General features: G+C 38.2%; 1 protein-coding gene across 13 annotated transcripts in view; it reads left to right on the top strand.

Moving 5' to 3' along the window:
• Positions 1 to 18,979, top strand: part of PTPRT (protein tyrosine phosphatase receptor type T) — a 1,128,501-nt gene that overhangs the window by 899,853 nt on the left and 209,669 nt on the right. For all 13 annotated transcript variants that reach the window (XM_054674440.1, XM_003316939.5, XM_054674441.1 and 10 more), the window contains exon 13: positions 13,337 to 13,373. In XM_054674440.1, coding sequence (XP_054530415.1) covers positions 13,337 to 13,373 — 37 coding nt within the window. The remainder of the gene's footprint in view (positions 1 to 13,336; positions 13,374 to 18,979) is intronic.

Raw genomic sequence — 18,979 nt, 5'->3', positions numbered from 1 at the left:
CTCATGAGAACTCACTATGACAAGAATAGCATGTGGGAACCACCCCTATGATCCAATCACCTCCCACAAGGTCCCTCCCCCAACACATGGGGATTACAATTCAAGATGAGATTTGGGTGGAGACACAAAGCCAGACCATAGCACTGCCTGTATAACAATAAATGACCTAATACTACTCTTCTCTTTCCCTATTTCTTCCTCTCTCTCTCTCTCTCTCTCTCTCAATTTTTAGTTGTATTATTTCTGCAATGACAGAAAACATAACATTTATATATCCTACTTTCATCCAACCCCTACCTTATTTCAGTCTTAGATTTACAGTTAAACATATTAAACTTTTACCATCAGTCCTTTTGCTGAAGTTTCCTCAGTCGTATTTTTTGGATGAACTTATCTTCTGTAGGTCCTTCAAGAAAGACAAGTACAGCATGCCCTGGCTTTTTGAATGTTGAAAGCTACTTTTCCATAGCTTTGCTATATGAAAAACACATGGCTAGCTATGAAATCCTTGGTTCGTATTAATACTTTCTCTGAGCTTTTGGAAAATGCTGCCACATTGTTTTCTTGCTTTGCATGCTATTTTTGAGAAGTATCATGATAGTCTAATTCTCTTGCATGTGTACATTATTCAATCTCTTTGGCTTTGAGAGTATTTATTCTAAGTTTAATAGTTTACTAGGCTGTGTCTTGGAGTTGATCTTTTCAGGTGCATTTTCCCCAGGGTACTGTGCACTCTTTCAGTATAGAGGCTTGGGACTTCTTTTACTTCCAATAATTTTTCTTGGATTATTGTCATAAAATATTTACCTACCTATTTTGTCTCTCTGCTCAGAAATTTCACTATATATATGTTGGATTTTCTTTGCCTTACTATTAAACCACTTCTTCACCAATCCTTGTTAATTTTTTCTATATCTCATTTCTGTTGTCTTTGTTGGGTTTCTGTCTTTCTTTAGTGCCCCTTATTAAATTGCTGTTTTTGACATCTGGTAATTTAATCTTCATTTCTGAGGTGATCTTTTAAAAATTTCTCTCCTGAGTTAAATCAACTTTCTTTTTATTTTTTCCTGATTTTTTGTACATTTTGGTTTCTCACTTGTGCTTCTGTAAGTCAAAGTTGTTTGAGGATATTTAATTCAGCTTGTAATGTTATATTACTTCTAGACTGTTTTCTTGTTAGGGGTAGATTTTCATCATTTGTGGTGTTTTGACATTCATTTTCCGTTTTCTTCATCTAGTAGCTTTATTAGGCTCTTTCAAATTTTAAAAATTTTTTTAGATTTAAAGTGGCTTATACAATTCTCAGTTCAGAAACAGTTTGTTCTGACTGGATAGTAAAGTACAGGTATTTTTTTCAGTCGATGATTTTGTGTGTATGTCATAGGGAATGGGTGTAGGTTCTGACTTTTTGTTTCTATTCTAGCTTTTGTGATTCTAAAAATTCCCACTTTGCTTCCTTCAATCTCCAATCTTCCAAGAGTACTTCTCCCTTCTTTTTATCTCATTTTCACCCATTGAACCTATTTCACCTATTGAACACTACCACCTTGAGTCACATGTTCTTTCAAGTCCTTTTCCTGTACTCTTAGTTTTGATCTACCAGGAATTGTTTTAGCACTTTCATGTGTAGTGTGGTCTTTGTCTTTCTGGAAAGTATTTTAGATCAGCCATGTACTCTCTGCTAGCTTACCTCTTTTCTCTTCCAAATTGTTTTTACATAGCTCTTGTTCTCCACATAGGATGACAAGGATGATTGTGTGGAAAACTTTAGAGATATTTCATTTATATTTGGTTCTTCTTTTTGTACCAAACAGGCCTATGACATTTTAAGACTTCTCTATATATTAATGATGATGAAATTGTGGATTTTGTACAATTTTATTTTTTTCTTCTTTTCCTGTGTTGTTTTTGAATCATATGTGGGAAAATTTGGTGTTAAATAGTTACCAATTTCTTCAACTACCCAGATCCAACATGGTTGGATTAATGGTTGATTGACTGTGGGAAGTCATATATCTAGAAAAATCAATAATGACTCCTAGGTTGTTTGCTTAATCAACTAAGTAGATGATGGTGACATTTATTTAAACATGGAAAATTAGTGGTGAGTAAGGCTTGGAGTGAAAATAAAAGAGAAAACAATTCTTTTAGATGATTGTGTATTTGATTGTGAGTATTTCAGGTAGACAGTTGGATAGATGAGCCTGGATCTCAGGAATATCAATGCTAGAAAAAGTACTTTGGGAGTCATGAGAACATAATATTCAAATCCTTGCAATTTATTATAATCTCCTAAAAAAGTTAGGATATAAATGATGAAAGAGGATATAAAACCAAGCTCCAGGTCACTCCAGTGTGTTGAAGTCAAGTAAAGGATAAATACATAGGCAAAAAAAGGGATAAAGAACAGGTAGTGAAGTAGGAGAAAAGTCTGGAAGGTAGAATGACTTAAAGCCAAGATAATTAAACAGGTCAAGGAGGGAATGGTCAGTTGCAGCTAATGTTGATGAGAGATTAAGGAAGATGGAGTTGTAGCAGTGACTATGAGTGCTGACCATATAAAAGTCTTAGTGGACTTAGTGTAGTCTCATTGAAGGGAGTTCCAGAGACTTGGAGAGTTGAGGCAATGGAGTCAGCAAGTAGAGATAAAACTTACAAGAAGATTTTCAGAGGGTGGGTTTGATTTTAAATTTTCCGAATGGCTTGCATGCTACTTGGGGGCTTCCTTTCTTAGAGTATGGCTCATGGCCTTGGCTATTGCCTCAAGTGGAGCCTAATGCCTTCCAGGAAGATCTCATAAAGTTGATAGTGAACATTTGTCCAGTTAGACGTGTCTGTAACCAATAGCCACCTATCCTGCAACCTGAGGCTGCACCTTGCCACTCACTGTTGGTGACTGAGGGTCTGCAGAATCCAGCATACGTGCTTTCTAGTGAGCTAGCACTCAAGTGCCCCACTGCTTCTGTTACCCCTTTAAAGGCATTCCTCATGCATTATCCTTTGAGGAGGAGGCTACCACATTACGTAGTCCTAATGGTTCTGAGTTACTCAAGGATTCCAGATCTTATCTGATTGTTCAAGGTCCTGCGTCAAGTCAAACAGAATTTTGTAATATCACAAACCACTTAGCCTGTTTTCCAAAGAAAGCTGTGCCCCATTGTCTTTGTGTGCCTGCCTGCAACCCAAGAAAGCATAGCATCTGACCTCAATGACAAAGGGGTATTTGCCTTACAGACACCTCAGAAAAGAAGGCCCCTTGCTTGAAGGTTACTTTGTATTTTAGCCTGGCTTATTGTACGTGTAACCTTGAAAAATGTTATTTAATCTTGTGAGAAAAAAATGGACACTGTCGTATCGACCTCACAGTCTTGTTATAAGGATTAAAAGACATAAACTATGCTAAGTAGGTATGAGAAAAGAGAATCACTGGAACCCAGGAGGGCAGAGGTTGCAGTGAGCCAAGATTGAGCCATTGCACTCCAGCCTGGGCAAAAAGAGCAAAACTCTGTTACAAAAAGAAAAAAGAAAAGAGGACATCTTTAAAAAAAAAAAGTTCTTAGTGCTTCTTTCAGGTAATGAACATGTTAAGTGAGTGAGTCCCATTGGGGCTAAACAATAGCTTAAGGGTCAGTGCAATGGAAGAAAGTCAAGGAGAGTCAGTTTGTGGGAAGGCTAGACTAAGGACCCAATGCTGTCAATACCATAAGCCCAGGCTGATCCATATGCGTGAGGTGGGGTGGGATGGTGGGAGGGAGCTCTAGAGTCAAACAGAGCCAAAATATGCTTTCCAAAGGTAGGGAAAGGTTGAGGTAGGATCACTGCAGCCACTCTTATGGTCTAAGGCACCACCATCTCATCATTCGACTATACCACCACCTTCTTCTCACCAACTTGTTTCTCTTGCACCGTAAGTCTATTCTCTATGTAACAGCCTCTACCTTTAAAAATTTTAAACCTGAAATTTCAATTCTTCCTGCCTAAATAGCTCTTTAATGACTTCCTGTTGTTCTTAAAATATAGACCAAAACTCTATAGTCCCAAAAGGTCTCCTGGTCTTATGTCGCTAGCTTCATTTTACATCATGCCCCAGGTAATTCATTATGATGATAGCCATGCCAGAATTTTGTATGTCTTCAACTGCACCATGCATTTTCCCACTTTCAGGCCTTTGCATGTCTGTTTCTGAGTCTGGGATGACCTTCCTGATGCTTCATGTGTCTAACTTCTACTTATCTTCTCAGGGTAAGGTTAAATGGTCTTTCTAAAAGCAGCAGACCATCTCCCTTCCCACCCACACCCCATGCCATCTCCCTTACACATGCACAGCACCTGGCACTTCTCACTTACTTTAGTGTACTAAACTTTTAAACACAACCTCATTTAGTTTACTGTACTAAACTTCAATATAGATTGACAAATTTTTCACCAAGTAAATACATACCTATGTGTGTTTATTGCATATCTCCCAGTGTTTATTGCAACTTTTAATTAGATACTTGTTTGTGAGAATGGTTGTCTAATGTTTGTCTCTCCCCAGGTCTGCATGCTCTGTAAGGACAGGGACCATGTCTACTTTGGGCATATTTGTAGCTCCAGTACCTAGCCTAATGCATGGCACATAGTAATTATTCAATAAATATCTGTTGATCAGTTGACCAAATGAGTACATGAACAAAAATTAGGTAGACTTTCAGGATCTCAGCCCAGTCTTAGAGGAGAATTAAGGCCTGAGTCAAAGTTACTGGGGAAACTATGGAAAGACGCTGAGGTCAGGTCTAAATTCCATCATATCAACTGGGAAGCTCAGTCTTAGACAAAATAAAGACACAAGTTGGGATAATGTGAAAACTATTTGAAAACTATGGGATCAGGGTTAAATCTACATCCTATTAAATGAGGAGTCTAATAGAGCAGTAAAGTAAGAATTGTATGTATTAGCCAGGTACCTAGGGCTTCTTGATCAGGTTAGCAGCCTAACCCAAGTCTTTCTGGATGATAAACAGCAGCTATGAGACATTTGATGACCTAAACAGTTCCACTGTGAACTCCTCAATTGAAGAGGCATCCTAAAATTTCAGTAAATAATTGAAGGATGGATGGATGAATGGTTAGATGAGTCAGACTTGACCTAGTATTAAAATGGAGGCTATAAGTAGATACAGGTATGAGGCATTTTGAGTAATAAGGTAGGTAACAGCCTACCAAAATAAATAAATAAATAAATAAAATTATTTGCATGAAGTGAGGTATTAGGAAGTAGTATCAAGAAGGCTGAGTACTGAAAGTAAAGGAGTACTGCCAGTAGCTAAAACCAGATGCAGCATTGAGGACTGGAGGCAACCTTGGTAGAGTGGCCTGCCTGTTCTACCAAAGTGGCCTTTTCTACCCCATTCTCCATCATTTGATTGATGGGGAAATTGAGCCACAGAAAGGGACAGAGAGTTACCCAATATTGCTGCACTGGCCGAGCCTTGAGTAGAAGCATTTCTCAACAGAGCACAACAGTAAGGACATGGTGTTCTACCCCAGGGTGATTTATACCTGCATGCAGATTTTAATCTGGAGTGGGGAGTGGAGCATGGGTGAGATTAAAATGATAAGGAAATGAAATTATGTTGTACTGTCCCAGAATATATTACAAACCTGGGATTAGGGTATAGTAGAGATCAAATAGAAAATACAGCTTTTTTTTCCATTCCCCAGAGACTTATATAATCTGAGAACAAAGAAAGTGCTCATTTCGTTTTGTTGAAAAGACTGGGAACTTTGGACATAATGCACACTGGTCAGACCTCTCCTCTGATAAACATCAGAGTATCCAGAATATACCTGATTTGCTTGCTGACAATCTAGTCACTCAGAAGGTCAAGAGAGTGACTTAGGGCTTTGTTATTCTGTACCTAATTCTGACCAACAGAGACAAATTGGTTATGGAATTAAAGTTGTTAGGAACTTAGGAGAAAACAAACGTTTTGGCATCACGTTTGTCAGTCAGGAAGACTTAAGCATAATCGTATATACACTCTAGATCATGGAAAACAGACTTTAAAATGTGTGGTGCTGTAGGGGTGATTTTAGGAAATGGCTCATTTTCCTGCACGAAACTGTGGAAGGGAAGATTAAGGAAAGTTAAAAACTTCTCACAAATGACACAATGTACAAGAGAAGATAGAATAAACCACTGCACTAATTTACAATATCATCAACAGAGTATTCCCCTTTCTCTGCAAACTTGCCAACATCTGTTTTTTTTTTTTGACTTTTTAATAATAGCCATTCTGACTGGTATGACATAGTATCTTGTTTTGATTTGCATTTCTCCGATGATTAACAATGCTGAGCATTTTTTCATGTTTGTTGGCCACTTATACGTCTCCTTTTGAGAAATGTCTGTTTATGTCCTTTGCCCACTTTTTAATGGGGCTATTTGTTTTTTTTTTCTTGCTGATTTGTTCAAGTTTCTTATAGATTCTGGATACTAGTCCACTGTCAGATGCATAGTGTACAAATATTTTCTCCTATTCTGTAGGTTTACTCTGTTGATAGTTTTGTTTTTGTTTTTCTTTTGCTGTGCAGAAGCTCTTCAGTTAATTAGGTTCCAATAGTCAATTTTCGTTTGTGTTGCATTTGCTTTTGAGGTCTCAGTCATAAATTATTTGCTTAGGCCAATGCCCAGGAGAGCATTTCGTAGGTTTTCTTCTAGGATTTTTATAGTTTGAGGTCTTACATTTAAGTCTTTAATCCATTTTGAATTAATTTTTATATGGTGAGAGGTAGTGATCCAGTTTCATTCTTCTGCATATGGTTACCTGGTTTTCCCAGCATCGTTTTTTGAATCGGGTGTCCTTTCTCCATTGTTTATTTTTTTCATCTTTGTTGAAGATCAGTTGGTTGTAGGTGTGTGGCTTTACTTCTGTCCCTGTGGAAAGCTGTTTGGAGACTTCTTAAAGAACTAAAAGCATAACCACCATTTGACCCAGAAATCCCATTACTGGGTATATACCCAAAAGAAAAGTAACCGTTCTAACAAAAGGAGACATGCACTTGTATGTCTATCACAGCACTATTCACAATAGCAAAGACATGGAATCAACCTAGGTGCCCGTTAGTGGTGGGTTGGATAAAGAAAACATGGTTCATATACTCCATGGAATACTATGCAGCTATAAAAAAAGAATAAAACCATGTCCTTTGCAGCAACATGGATGTACCTGGAAGCCATTATCCTAAGAAAATTAGTGCAGAAAGAGAAAATCAAATGCCACATGTTCTGTCTTGTGAGAGCTAAACATTGGGTACACATGGACATAAAGATGGAAACAATAGACACTGGGGACTCCACAAGTGGGGAAAGAGGGAGAGAGCCAAGGGCTGAAAAACTACATATTGGGTACTGTGTTCCTTTGTTCACTCTTTGGGTGATGGGTTCAATAGAAGCCCTAACCTCAGCATTCCATAATATATTCATGTAACAAACCTGCACACCAACCCTCTGAATCTTAAAACAAAACAAAACAAAAAAACTCTGCAGAATTCCCTTTATTGTGACCACATTTTAAGAGAATATTCCCACAGAAAGCAAATTAATGTTCACATTTGCAGAGAAGAAGTGACCAGAAGAAGCATGAGGGAAACTTCTGAGGTGCTGGCAATGTTGAGTGTTTTGATCTGGGTGCTGGTCATAGGTGTGTGTTTACTTGGTGAAAAATTTGTCAAACTGTATTTAAGCTTAGTATACTCATCTGCATGTATATTGCACTTCAAATTAATTGTGCAACAATTATTAAGATTTAGTCTGTTTCCTTCAGGATGTATTTTTTAAATGCTTACATTTGCATGTTGTAACAAAAGATGTACTTTGCTTTATTTATTTAATATTCTCTTATGTGTATCATCCCATGTTATTACATGGCCCTCACAATCATTTCTGTTAACAGCTCCATAATATTCTACTATGTAGATAGACCCCAGTTTTCTTTTTTGGAATTTTTTTCTTTTTATGTTTTTAACATATACTAATTGTAAATATTTATGGGATACATAGTGATGTTTTGAGACATATAATGAATAGTGATCAGATCAAGGTAATTAGCATATTCATCATTTTGAATATTTACCATTTCTTTGTGTTGAGAACATTCAGTATCCTCTGTCTAGCTATTTGAAACTATATATTTTGCTTAACTATAGTCATCCTACAGGGCTACAGAACACTAGAACTTATTCCTTCTATCTAGGTATAATCTTGTATCCTTCAACAAATCTTTCCCTTTCTCTCTCTCCACTTCCTAACCTCTAGTATCTGCTTCCTGCTTTTTACTTCTATGAGATCAACTTATTTTAGTTTCTGCATATGAATGAGAACATGAAGTATTTAACTTTCTGTTTACTGCTTATTTTCCTTAATGTAATGTCCTCTAGTTCCATTTATGTTGCCACAAATGACTGGATCTTATTCTTTTTATGGCTGAATAGTACTCCTTGTTGTATATATACCACATTTTCTTTATTCATCTGGTTTTGGACACCTGGTTTGACTGCCTGTCATGGCTATTGTGAATAGTGTTGCAATAAACATGATGCAGATGTCTCCTCAATATATTGATTTATCTTCCTTTGGATAAATGCCCAGTAGTAAGATTGCTGGATCATATAATAGTTCTATTTGTAGTTTTTTTGAGGAACCTCTATACTGTTCTCCATAGTGGCTGAACTAGTTTACATTCCCATCAACAATGTATAAGAGTTCCCTTTTCTGCACATCCTCAGCAGCATTTGTTATTTTTTTTGTAATAGCCATCTTAACAAGGGTGAGATGATACCTCATTGTAGTTTTAATTGGCATGTCCCTGATGATTAGTGATGTTGAGCATTTTTTTATATATTTGTTGGCCATTTGTATATCTCCTTTTGAGAAATGTCTGTTAAGATCATTTGCCCATTTTTTTAGTTGGATTTTTATTTGCTGTTGAATTGTTTGAGTTCCTAGTATGTTGTGAATATTAATTCCCTGAGGGATGAATAGTTTGCAGATACTTTCCTTCCATTTTGTAGGTTGCCTTTGTACTCTGTTTATTGTTTACTTTTCTGTACATAATTTTTTAGTTTTATATAATCCCACTTGTTTATTTTTGCTTTCTTTGCCTATATGTTTAAGGTCTTATTCATAAAATATTTTCCTAGATCAGTGTCATATGTTTGGTTTCAGACCATTTCCCTTATGTTTTCTTCTAGTAGTTTTATAGTTTCAAGTTTTACATTTATGTCTCTTATCCATTTTGAGTTGATTTTTGTATAGGGTAAGAGGTGGGGGTCTAGTTTCATTCTTCTGAATATGGATGATCCGTTTTCTTAGCACCACTTATTGAAGACACTGTCCTTTCCCCAGTGAGTGTTCTTGGTGACTTTATCAAAAATCAGTTGACTCTAGATATGTGCATTAATTTTGGTGTTTTTAAAAATATTATTTCATTGGTTTATGTGTCTGTTTTTATGCCAGTACCATGCTGTTTTTGTTATTACAGCTTTGTAGTATATTTTAAAGTCTGTTAGTGTGAAACCTCTAGCTGTGTTCTTTTTGCTCAGGACTGTTTTGGCTATTTGCGGTCTTTTGAGTTTTCATACAAATTTTAGGACTTCTTTCTATTTCTATAATGAATGCCATTGGTATTTTGATAGAGATTACATTCAATCTATAGATTGCTTTGGAGAGTCTGATTATTTTACCAATATTAATTCTTCCAATCCCTGACCATGAGATATCTTTCTATTTGTTTCCTTTCAATTTCTTTCAACAGTATTTTTGGTTTTTCTTGTAGAGGTCTTTTACCTCCTTGGTTAAATTGATTTCTAGGTATTTTATTACTTTTGGTAGTTATTATGAGATTGCCTTATTGATTTCTTTTTTAGGTAGTTTATTGTTCATGTATAGAAACAGTACTGATTTTTGTATTTTTTAGGTAGTTTATTCATGTATAGAAACATTACTGATTTTTGTATGTTGATTTTGTATTCTGCAACTTTACTGAATTTGCTTAGCAGTTCTAGGAGTGTTTTTTTGGTAAAGTTTTTGGTTTTTCGTATACATAAGATCATGTCATGTGCAGACAGAGACAGTCTGACTTTTTTTTTTCCAATTTGGATGCCCTTAAATTTTTCTCTTGCCCAGTTGCTCTGGCTAGGACTTGCAGTGCTGTGTTGAATAAGAGAGACCACAGCTTTCTTTGCCATGCCTGTGTGGTTAGACAGATATATCGCTCATGATTTTCACTTTTATAAAGAACACTGGAACCAACATCTTTGAATATAAAGATTCATTTATATTTAAAGTTATTCCCTGAGAAAAGATTCTTAGATGTCTGGACAGATAAGACTGAATTTCTTTAAAGTGAAGATACATATTTAGAAATTACTCTCAGCAGTATTAGCCTCATCAAACCTTTGCCCTCTGCTCTATTCAAAAATCATGCACAGAACTGGCAAGTTTTCTAATATATTACTTTCAAAATCTTTTTTTGTTGTTGTTGCATTACCATGAAGTGGAAGATCATTCTAACCATCTATAGTCTCCTGGCACCTCTCCCAGTCTACACAATTTCTCAATGATAGTCATTGTGACACTGTACAATCATTTGCATGTCTTCTTCAGTGTTCTGGGTTTCATGCTTTATTTAACCATCTCAAGCTCTTTAAACCAAAACACAGGGTATGGTGCTATTGGAATGGAAGCCAACAGAAGCTGAAAACCTTTGTCCAAACATGAAAACAGAAATGAGTTTGCTCACTTTAATTGTCGTATGCAAGATTTAACTTGTAACTTAAGCTTTTTGTACATCACATTTAGAGCAATATCCTTTACTGTTACTTTTTTTCTCAGCCATTTTTCTTTTTTTTTTTTTTTCATCTTTTGGGTATGTTCTCTGAAAAAACTTTGTTATTGAAATGTAACATGCTTCAAATTTTGTGTGAATATTTTATATGAATGAGTCATATATTTGAACCATGACTTGTCATTTTTTTAACATTTCCAAATTATCTACTTTATAAAATGAAATAATTGTTTGTTTTAAAGAGAGACACTTATAGTTTTTATGAAGAAGAAAACACTTGTTCCGAAGAACAAGTCATGTCAACCCAACCTTCTTTCTTTAAGACAGTCTTTGCACTGATTGGAGAAATGCAATAGACAGAGTATCAGTGTCTAAAAGGAATTTGAACCTATTCTCAAGCTCAATTCATAAGCAGTTTAGGATATTAGTAATTAGTTCTGATTCTGATTAACAGATGAATGTCAACGTGGAAGAAGGAATCTAGTACATGTCATAAGGTTCCACCATTGGCATTATCCAGATTGTTACTTATATTAATGATCTGGATGAAATTAAAGAAAAAAATGATTTCTAAAAATTTTCAGCTTGTGGAGACTGTGATGATGGCCTGTAGTACTTAGATCAGTTGAAGAAGATGGAAATTGTAGTGGTAAATATGACTCTACTTGGGTTTCAAAAATATAGCCACACTTGTACATGTAGAAGCAGGCTTCTAACCAATACTTTTATTTTTGGTTAGGGGGGACGGATAAACACTAGGATGTTAGCTATGTTAATAGAAGCCCAATATAAGTAAGGATAATAGTGATAGTCTAGATAATCATATATCAATATAATCATGTATCAATAAGAGCACGTATCGACTGCTGTTTTGTGTTCTAGTCACCCCACATTAAGAGGATAAAGTGGAGTTTGTCCTAGAATGAGCAGCTAGAATAGCTCGAAAGACTTGAACTCTTATAATATGAGGAATTGATAAAGAAGAATGTTTATGAGCCCGAGAACCATCTTTGATTATCCAGACCTCTTTTTTACACAAGCAAAAGCAGACTTTCTGTGCATTTTGAGGAAAAGAATCAAGACTATTGGCGATAACTATGAGATTAATTATGGGGAGTCATACTTGGACGTAATAGAAGTGATCATTTCTAGCATTCAGAGGTGTACCTAGATGGAATAGAATCTGCCATAGACATTGTCATGTCTTCTCTACTTCTGGATACATGGGAGGATTCCATTTCCCCATCTCACTAAAATTAGGCATGGCCATGTGTCTGGTTCTAGCCAATAAAACACGCATAGAAGTGAAAGTGTCGCTTCTGATTCAAAGCATTTGATTGATACTGCTTTACCCTTTAGCACTCTCTCCCCTTGGGTTAAAATGGACATACCAGCTATGATCTCTGAGTGGTTACAGTGGTCAGAGTGTCTCCCAATCACCCCCAATCTCACCCCTTAGACCCAGCCACACACCTACATTGGACAGGTAGTTTGAACGGAAAATAAACCTTTGCTGTTTTTAGCCACTGAAGTTCAGGGGTTTTATTATGGCCTCCTAACCTTTCCTATCCTGATTGCCACCAATCCCTTCAAGATGCAATGGTTCTTTGTGAATGAGCTGCAGCAAGACAAGAATTGGATGATTGACAGATTTTTGGTTCAGCAACTCACATACTTGCATTCTTTGCATTTTACTTTCCTTGCTACACTGAATTCAGACTGTTGTTGGGGGTATAATTTAGTCAACTGGAATTTTCAGCTGGTTCCAGGACCTCCTGGGAGATGAATCCCAGTAAAGCGGGCAGAGATAATTCTCTTCCTAAGCACACTCTTCATTAACTCCACTGTGTGCCCAGCAACATCACACATTTATGAATCCTTTTTACTTTGGCAACAGCTAACAACAACTAGATAGTTCACCTAGCAAAGATTCTATTGCCACACACATTATTTATGAAGGTTGCCAGGCCCACACAAGAGCTCAGGGGAAAAGTAACTTTTGAACATGAACTTTGCAGTTTGAGTTTGACATGTTTCATATAGACTGGACTATTGCCAAGTATCTCTTCCTGTCTATGCATGTAGATGCATTATTGCTAGTAACAAAGTTTCCCAAGGATGCCCTCCTTCCATCTGCTCACTCATGCAACTGAACAAAGCACATTGCATACCCCAAGTACCCACTAAGTGTTATTGTTAAAGATGATGAGTGCTGGGAATTATCTGATATGTTTATAAAGTGGTTCTGTCTGGGAATGAGGTTTATGAGATGGTAGGAGCCAGGAAGTGAACTGAATAACATATGTACCTAGCCTGAGAAAAAAATTAAAAAATGGAATTAAAAGGTCATCCGATGGGGAAAAAAATGGAAAGGGCAAATTTAAAATTATAATTAAAAATACATATGCATGCATATATATGCAAATATATATGTATTTTTGTCTTTATATAACAATTTTATATAACTCGCAGCTAATTAATTGGCATCTCATTTTTGTTGTTCACAGGAGACCAAAATCAACTGTGTTCGTCTGGCTACAAAAGGTATGTTGGCATCTGCTTGTCTGTCTTCACCTGTTCTTCAGCCATTTAAGTATTTCTTTCTAGCCACACAGAGAAAGTTTAGGCAACAATAACTCAAAACAAGAAAGAATTGTTATTTTCACTGGAGTCATTTGCATCTAGAACATACATTCTAGGGTGTATATTAGTAGCACAGTGTGTAAAACAGAGTAAAAGTTTAAGACATATTTACTGAATGGATGGATGGGTGGATGAATGGTATAAAAGGATGGACTGGTACTTTGATCAGTGGAGTGATGGATATAAATTTACTCAAATATTCTTTTGATATGTGTTTTTCTTATATTTGGGTCTATGTTTATGTGGGTATTTTTTAAGCATGTCTATTAGACCCATCTACTGAGTTTTGTACTTCGTTCTGTTGGTACACGGCTTTCAAAAATGAGGTGATTAGTACTGGGGCCTTTAGTAATGAGAAGACAAACGCTGCATTATTATGTAGTTGGCATTTTCAACACTTATCCCCAAAACTAAGGCAGCATTGTTCAGGCTCATCACTTTTGTTTTCCTAATTATAATTGAATTGCCTGGCTCTTTCAATTGGTACATGTTTCTGTTTATTACTCTTTTTAAAAAACAAAATCAATGAATGGTTTGCTATCATTTAACCTATTACAGGGTTGAACAGTTAGAAATCAGATTTATCTTTTTGTTACAGAGTTGATATTTTTAACAGCAAACCCTCCCCATACACACACAACAAAATTGGGCAATTCTACTCTGTTCCCTGAATTTACTGACAGCATACATAGTTTCATAGACTGCTTCCAAGGAGATAAAAGTGGTAAACATAAGTAGGCATATAACCATAGATTTAAAGTACAGAGAAAAGCGATGACCCAAGTATGTATGTGTATGTGTGTAAATATATAGACACATGCACAACGACAAAACCACACAGAGGAACATAAACACACACACGGGCAGAGTGGGGAGAAAAAGAGAGAAAAAAATCTACAGCTACTTGACAAAATGTGCACCAAGACCCATCACACATGACTTTCATAACTTTGAAGAAAATCAGCCCAATATGTAGGCACAAAAGAGAAGATGCAGGAGGAAGAAGAAAACAGAAGCACTAGGGCTCCCTGTGATAAGAAGTCACCATGATTTCACATGAGTCACAGAGGGTGACATGTCCCTAACTTGTTCCCTCTCAGGAACTCAGGCTCCTGGATGGAAAGAGATAAAATACTCTCTGTGAGGCAAGGAGAATTGATGGCCTGCAAACAAAAGTGACACAAATCACAGGTATTGGCAGACTTTTCCACTGAAGAAAACAGATAATGTAGAAGGAAGAACACCATCAATTGGGTGGCACTAGGGCTCCAGACAGCAATCGGGAGAGCTAGGTGTCTGCAGCCTGCTTAAATAAGCAGCTGGAGAGGGAAGGAAACTCACAGAGAAACCTCCTTCACTATGGTATGCTCTATGGCTCCTCAGTGGCTTTCGATTTCTAGACCAGGAGGGGTGGATGCGGTGGATTTGCACTCCATGGGGTAGGTGGGATTCTAAGGACACCCTCTGGGATGTAAGCTCTATTAGAGGGTAGCTGGCTGGGTCATAATTTCTGAACTGAGAATTGGAAACATGAGACCTGACAAGCAATAGGAACATATGGGGACAGTGGGAGAATCTCTAAAACTATACTCTCCTGGAAACTTCAGGACTGCAGTCCTCAGAGACATAGAAGCCCACGCTGCTGGGCTTCTCTAGAGTTGCATTGCTGATGTGCAAGAGAACTGCAGTGACATTTAAAGAACCAGACAGAAGAGTTCTCTACCTCTCCTTAGCATAAGGGCTTCCCCTCTTGCTTGAGCTTTAGGTTACCATCTTTCCTTAAGTGAATGGAGTGTGTATGCAGGTAAAGTAAGCGTGTGTGAAAGGATAGGAATGCATGAATGAGTGTGAATGCCCAGTTGTCCAAGCCCAGGCAGGCTTCTGAGAGGTCAGGGTATTGGGAAATCAGAGCATCCGCATTCTGGTTTTCCAATTTGGTGAGATCCAACACTTAAACCCAAAGAAATGGGGCTCCAGTAGCACTTGGGAATGGGGTAGAGAACTAGATGGTGCAGAATGCCAGTCGGACACTGTTCAGTTATCCCCTCTCACCACATCAGATAAGAAGGATGCTTGGGGAGCATAGGACAAAGGGAAGCAGACCTGTGTTTGATGAGTGTCTACTTGGTGCCTGGTACTATGCTTAGGGTATCTAGGGTTGATTAAAGGCAAACCCTATCTATTATAAATCCGTCCACTGCCCGTGAGGAGTTTGTATCAAGAACCTAAAGCTGGGAATCAATATTCTGTTTATCCCATCCCTTCCTGACCACCCGGATCAAATTTCCTCTAGGCAGCCTTCCTGAAAACAGCATTCTTTTTAACACAGGAAGATACTGAGAATCCCACGAACTTTGGAAGCATACAAAGTCCCAGAGATGGGTCACCAGTCTCTCCCAAGGCTCTTCCCTCTCTCTGTCATCACGGCAGCTGCTTCATGGGTCTGATGGAGGGCATCCAGAACCTGAAGTCCATATGTCAGACTCAAGGCCAGTACTCTGGTGATGAAGCAACTTGCCGCTGTCTGGTCCCTGACCCTGGAGAGTCCAGCCACTGTCTATGACCAGCTACATGAATCCCACAGAACCAGATGGTTGCCAGTTGTAACAGCCCTAAGCACTCATTCAGGATCATTCTAACTTGACCCCAAGCCTAGTACCCCTTACACAAGAATATTAGACACACACCTGGCTCCAGCATGTGTCTCCAACCCTTTCCTTTCTGTAATGTTGCTACTAGTAACTCAGGATCTAATTTAGTACCACCCAGCTTGGACGGTTGCAAAGTAATGGACCTGTATTAGTTTCCTGTGGCTGCTGTAACAAAGTCCTACAAATTGGTTGGCTTAAATAACACAAATTTATTGTCTCACAGTTCTGGAGGTCCAAAGTCTGAAATCAAGGTGTCTGCAGACCTTGTTCCTTCTGAGTGTTGTGAGGAAGAATCTTTTCTACGTGTGTCTCTTAGCTTCTGGTGGTTTGCTGGCAAATCTTTGGCATTTCTTGGCTTTTGGAAGCACAACCCTGATCACTGCCTTACCATCACATGACATTCTCCTTGTCTGCTTGACTGTGTTCAAAATTCCCCTTTTTATGAGGATACTACCACCTAATCCAATAAGGATATTTGATTAGGGTAGCAAAAAGCAAGGGAATTTCCTTGAATATAAAAACTAAAAGACATTTTGAGCACTTTGCTTGACACACTCTAGACCTGGGAATCAATCTGATCAGAGCCATAGAGAGAAAACTGCAGCCAGTGGGTAAACAGGCATTAAGTGATGGTTTGGATTTAAAACTATTATTCAGACTCTGAAAGGAAGACCATAGAAAGCCACAGAGCAAAAAAGAGCAATTTAAAAATCAGGTTTTGTTCTTATCATTAAAATAGGAAATGTTAGAAAGGGCAAGTGAGCAGGGGAATCATTTAGAACCATTAACAGTGTTTATCCTACCTTTGGAAGATGAGGGATGGACTCAACATAGGTAGCAGGTTGAAGATGTCAGCCACAGGTGCTTAAGGTGATCCTTTAGAAAATGGAGCATGTGGAAGCTTGGGGTAGGGACTTAGACTTCAGAGGTGCTTATGCTCAAGTAGAGAGAAAATAACCCTTCCCATGAGAGGTACATTATCCCATCTGGTAGAAGATGCGCCAGGTTGCAGCTGCTAAAGGAGGTACCCAGGTATCTCAATTCATGTCCTCTGGCTGAGACAGAGCAGGCCAAGGGAAAATTGTTTCTGACCTAGTTGTTCAATTCTAGAACTATATTGTTCAGTCCCCCTTTGAGAAACTGATGCCCAGTTCCATCCAAGTTCTCTTACCCATTGATGTCCTGTCTTTCTAATTCTTCCGTGACTCCTTTCTTGTACTCATCTGTTCATTTTGCTACTTTTTCTTACCCACAGGCCTTGCCCCACCAGTCTTGCCTGCGTGATCTGATCCCTTCCTCCCTCCAGCCTCCTCTAAGCTTCTATCCTTTTATTCTCTTATTACACTCTGGCACACTGGTCTTCTTTCAGTTTTTCCGGCACATCAAACTCCCCCCAAGCTTGGGGCCTTCGCTCATCTTGCCCTCTCTCTGAAATGCTTTGGCTACTATATATGTCTCCTTAATAGATAAATATCTTAACAGAGAAGTATCTTTAAGATGGCATCTTAAACCTTATGTCCTCAGAAGACCATCCTGACCTCTGTTTTAATGTATATCCCTAATTTTCCACTCTCACTAAACCCTGTACTTTTCCTTCATAGCACTCATCACAACTTGCAAATATATATATATGTATATATATATACATATATATATATAGTCTACTTACATGTTTAATGTCTATCTCCCTGCTAGACTCTAAGTGACGTAAGTGCAAAGACTGTGCTTATTTTGAGCACTGTTTTATTATTCCCAGATCTTAGCATATACTGGTACTCAATGAAATGCATTGGATGAACAAATGGATGGATGGATGGATGGATGGATGGATGGATGGATGGATGGATGGATGAGTGGATGACTAACAGGTCATTATTCTTCCATGGCTTCATTTTTTTCAAATGCAAGTTACATGTCAGGATTGTTCTCTTAAAAGGTAGGAGTAAAAGTGACAGAGGTAAAGTGTCCACTATGGGATCTGCAGTCCCCACTAACAAGAAGGCCAGCCAGCCTCTGTTTCTGTTCCTGCTGTGATAGAGATCTCTCTACCCACCATGGACTTGCTTCACACTTTGGACACTTCCGTTTGAGAGGGCTTCTATGTTATGAGTCCAAACTGGCTCCCTATTATTTTTCTGCCCATCAGTCCTTGAAGTCAAATAGATTCTGTCTACCATTTCTCCTTCCAGAAAATGAAATTTCCTTCCTCTGACCTGCTCCTCCTGCCTTGGTTAGGGTCAGAAAGGTGCATGCTTGCTTCTTTCCATTGGGTGGAACCACTCTGGCTGCCAGCAGGCAGCAGCACTCCCATCTTGTCTCCAGCACCAGCCGTCAAGGGAACACAGCTGGCTCTGCAGACTCCCGCTGGGTGCGCCCGAGTGGCAGTTAGAAAAATCAGCTTTGATTTGATTTGCAAACTGAGCCGAGTCATTGAGACAAAATAAACCCAGAAACCCATAAAGCCATTTGCAGAGTTGCTTTGCAGAAGACAGCCACAGTTTTAATCTAGTAAACACTCTCTAACGATCCCATTAAAACAACCCCCTTGGAGTGGGTGCTGAAAGCTGAACTCCAGAATAATGAAGCATAGGATGAGGGGCCAGTGTCACCAGTAGTTTTGTTCTGCTTGGTGGCAGCGATGGACTAACGCCATTGTTCCAGTAGTGACAGCAAGAGGTTTGGGCGCTGGCTTTTGTAAATATGCCTTCTTTTCATAAGAGCTAAGCCTGAGATAAAGCATTTCATCTGGCATTTTCCTCTCGTCTTCCCATAATGGATTCTCACTCCTGCAGGGACCAGCAGGGACACTAAATAGCCATTTTTCAGTGAGATGCTCTCATTTTACAGATGCTAAGA

The sequence above is a fragment of the Pan troglodytes genome, chromosome 21, assembly GCF_028858775.2.
Source record: "Pan troglodytes isolate AG18354 chromosome 21, NHGRI_mPanTro3-v2.0_pri, whole genome shotgun sequence".
Classification (NCBI taxonomy): domain Eukaryota; kingdom Metazoa; phylum Chordata; class Mammalia; order Primates; family Hominidae; genus Pan; species Pan troglodytes.
Note: the sequence above shows the minus strand (reverse complement) of the source record. Positions and strands in the feature narration are given on the sequence as shown.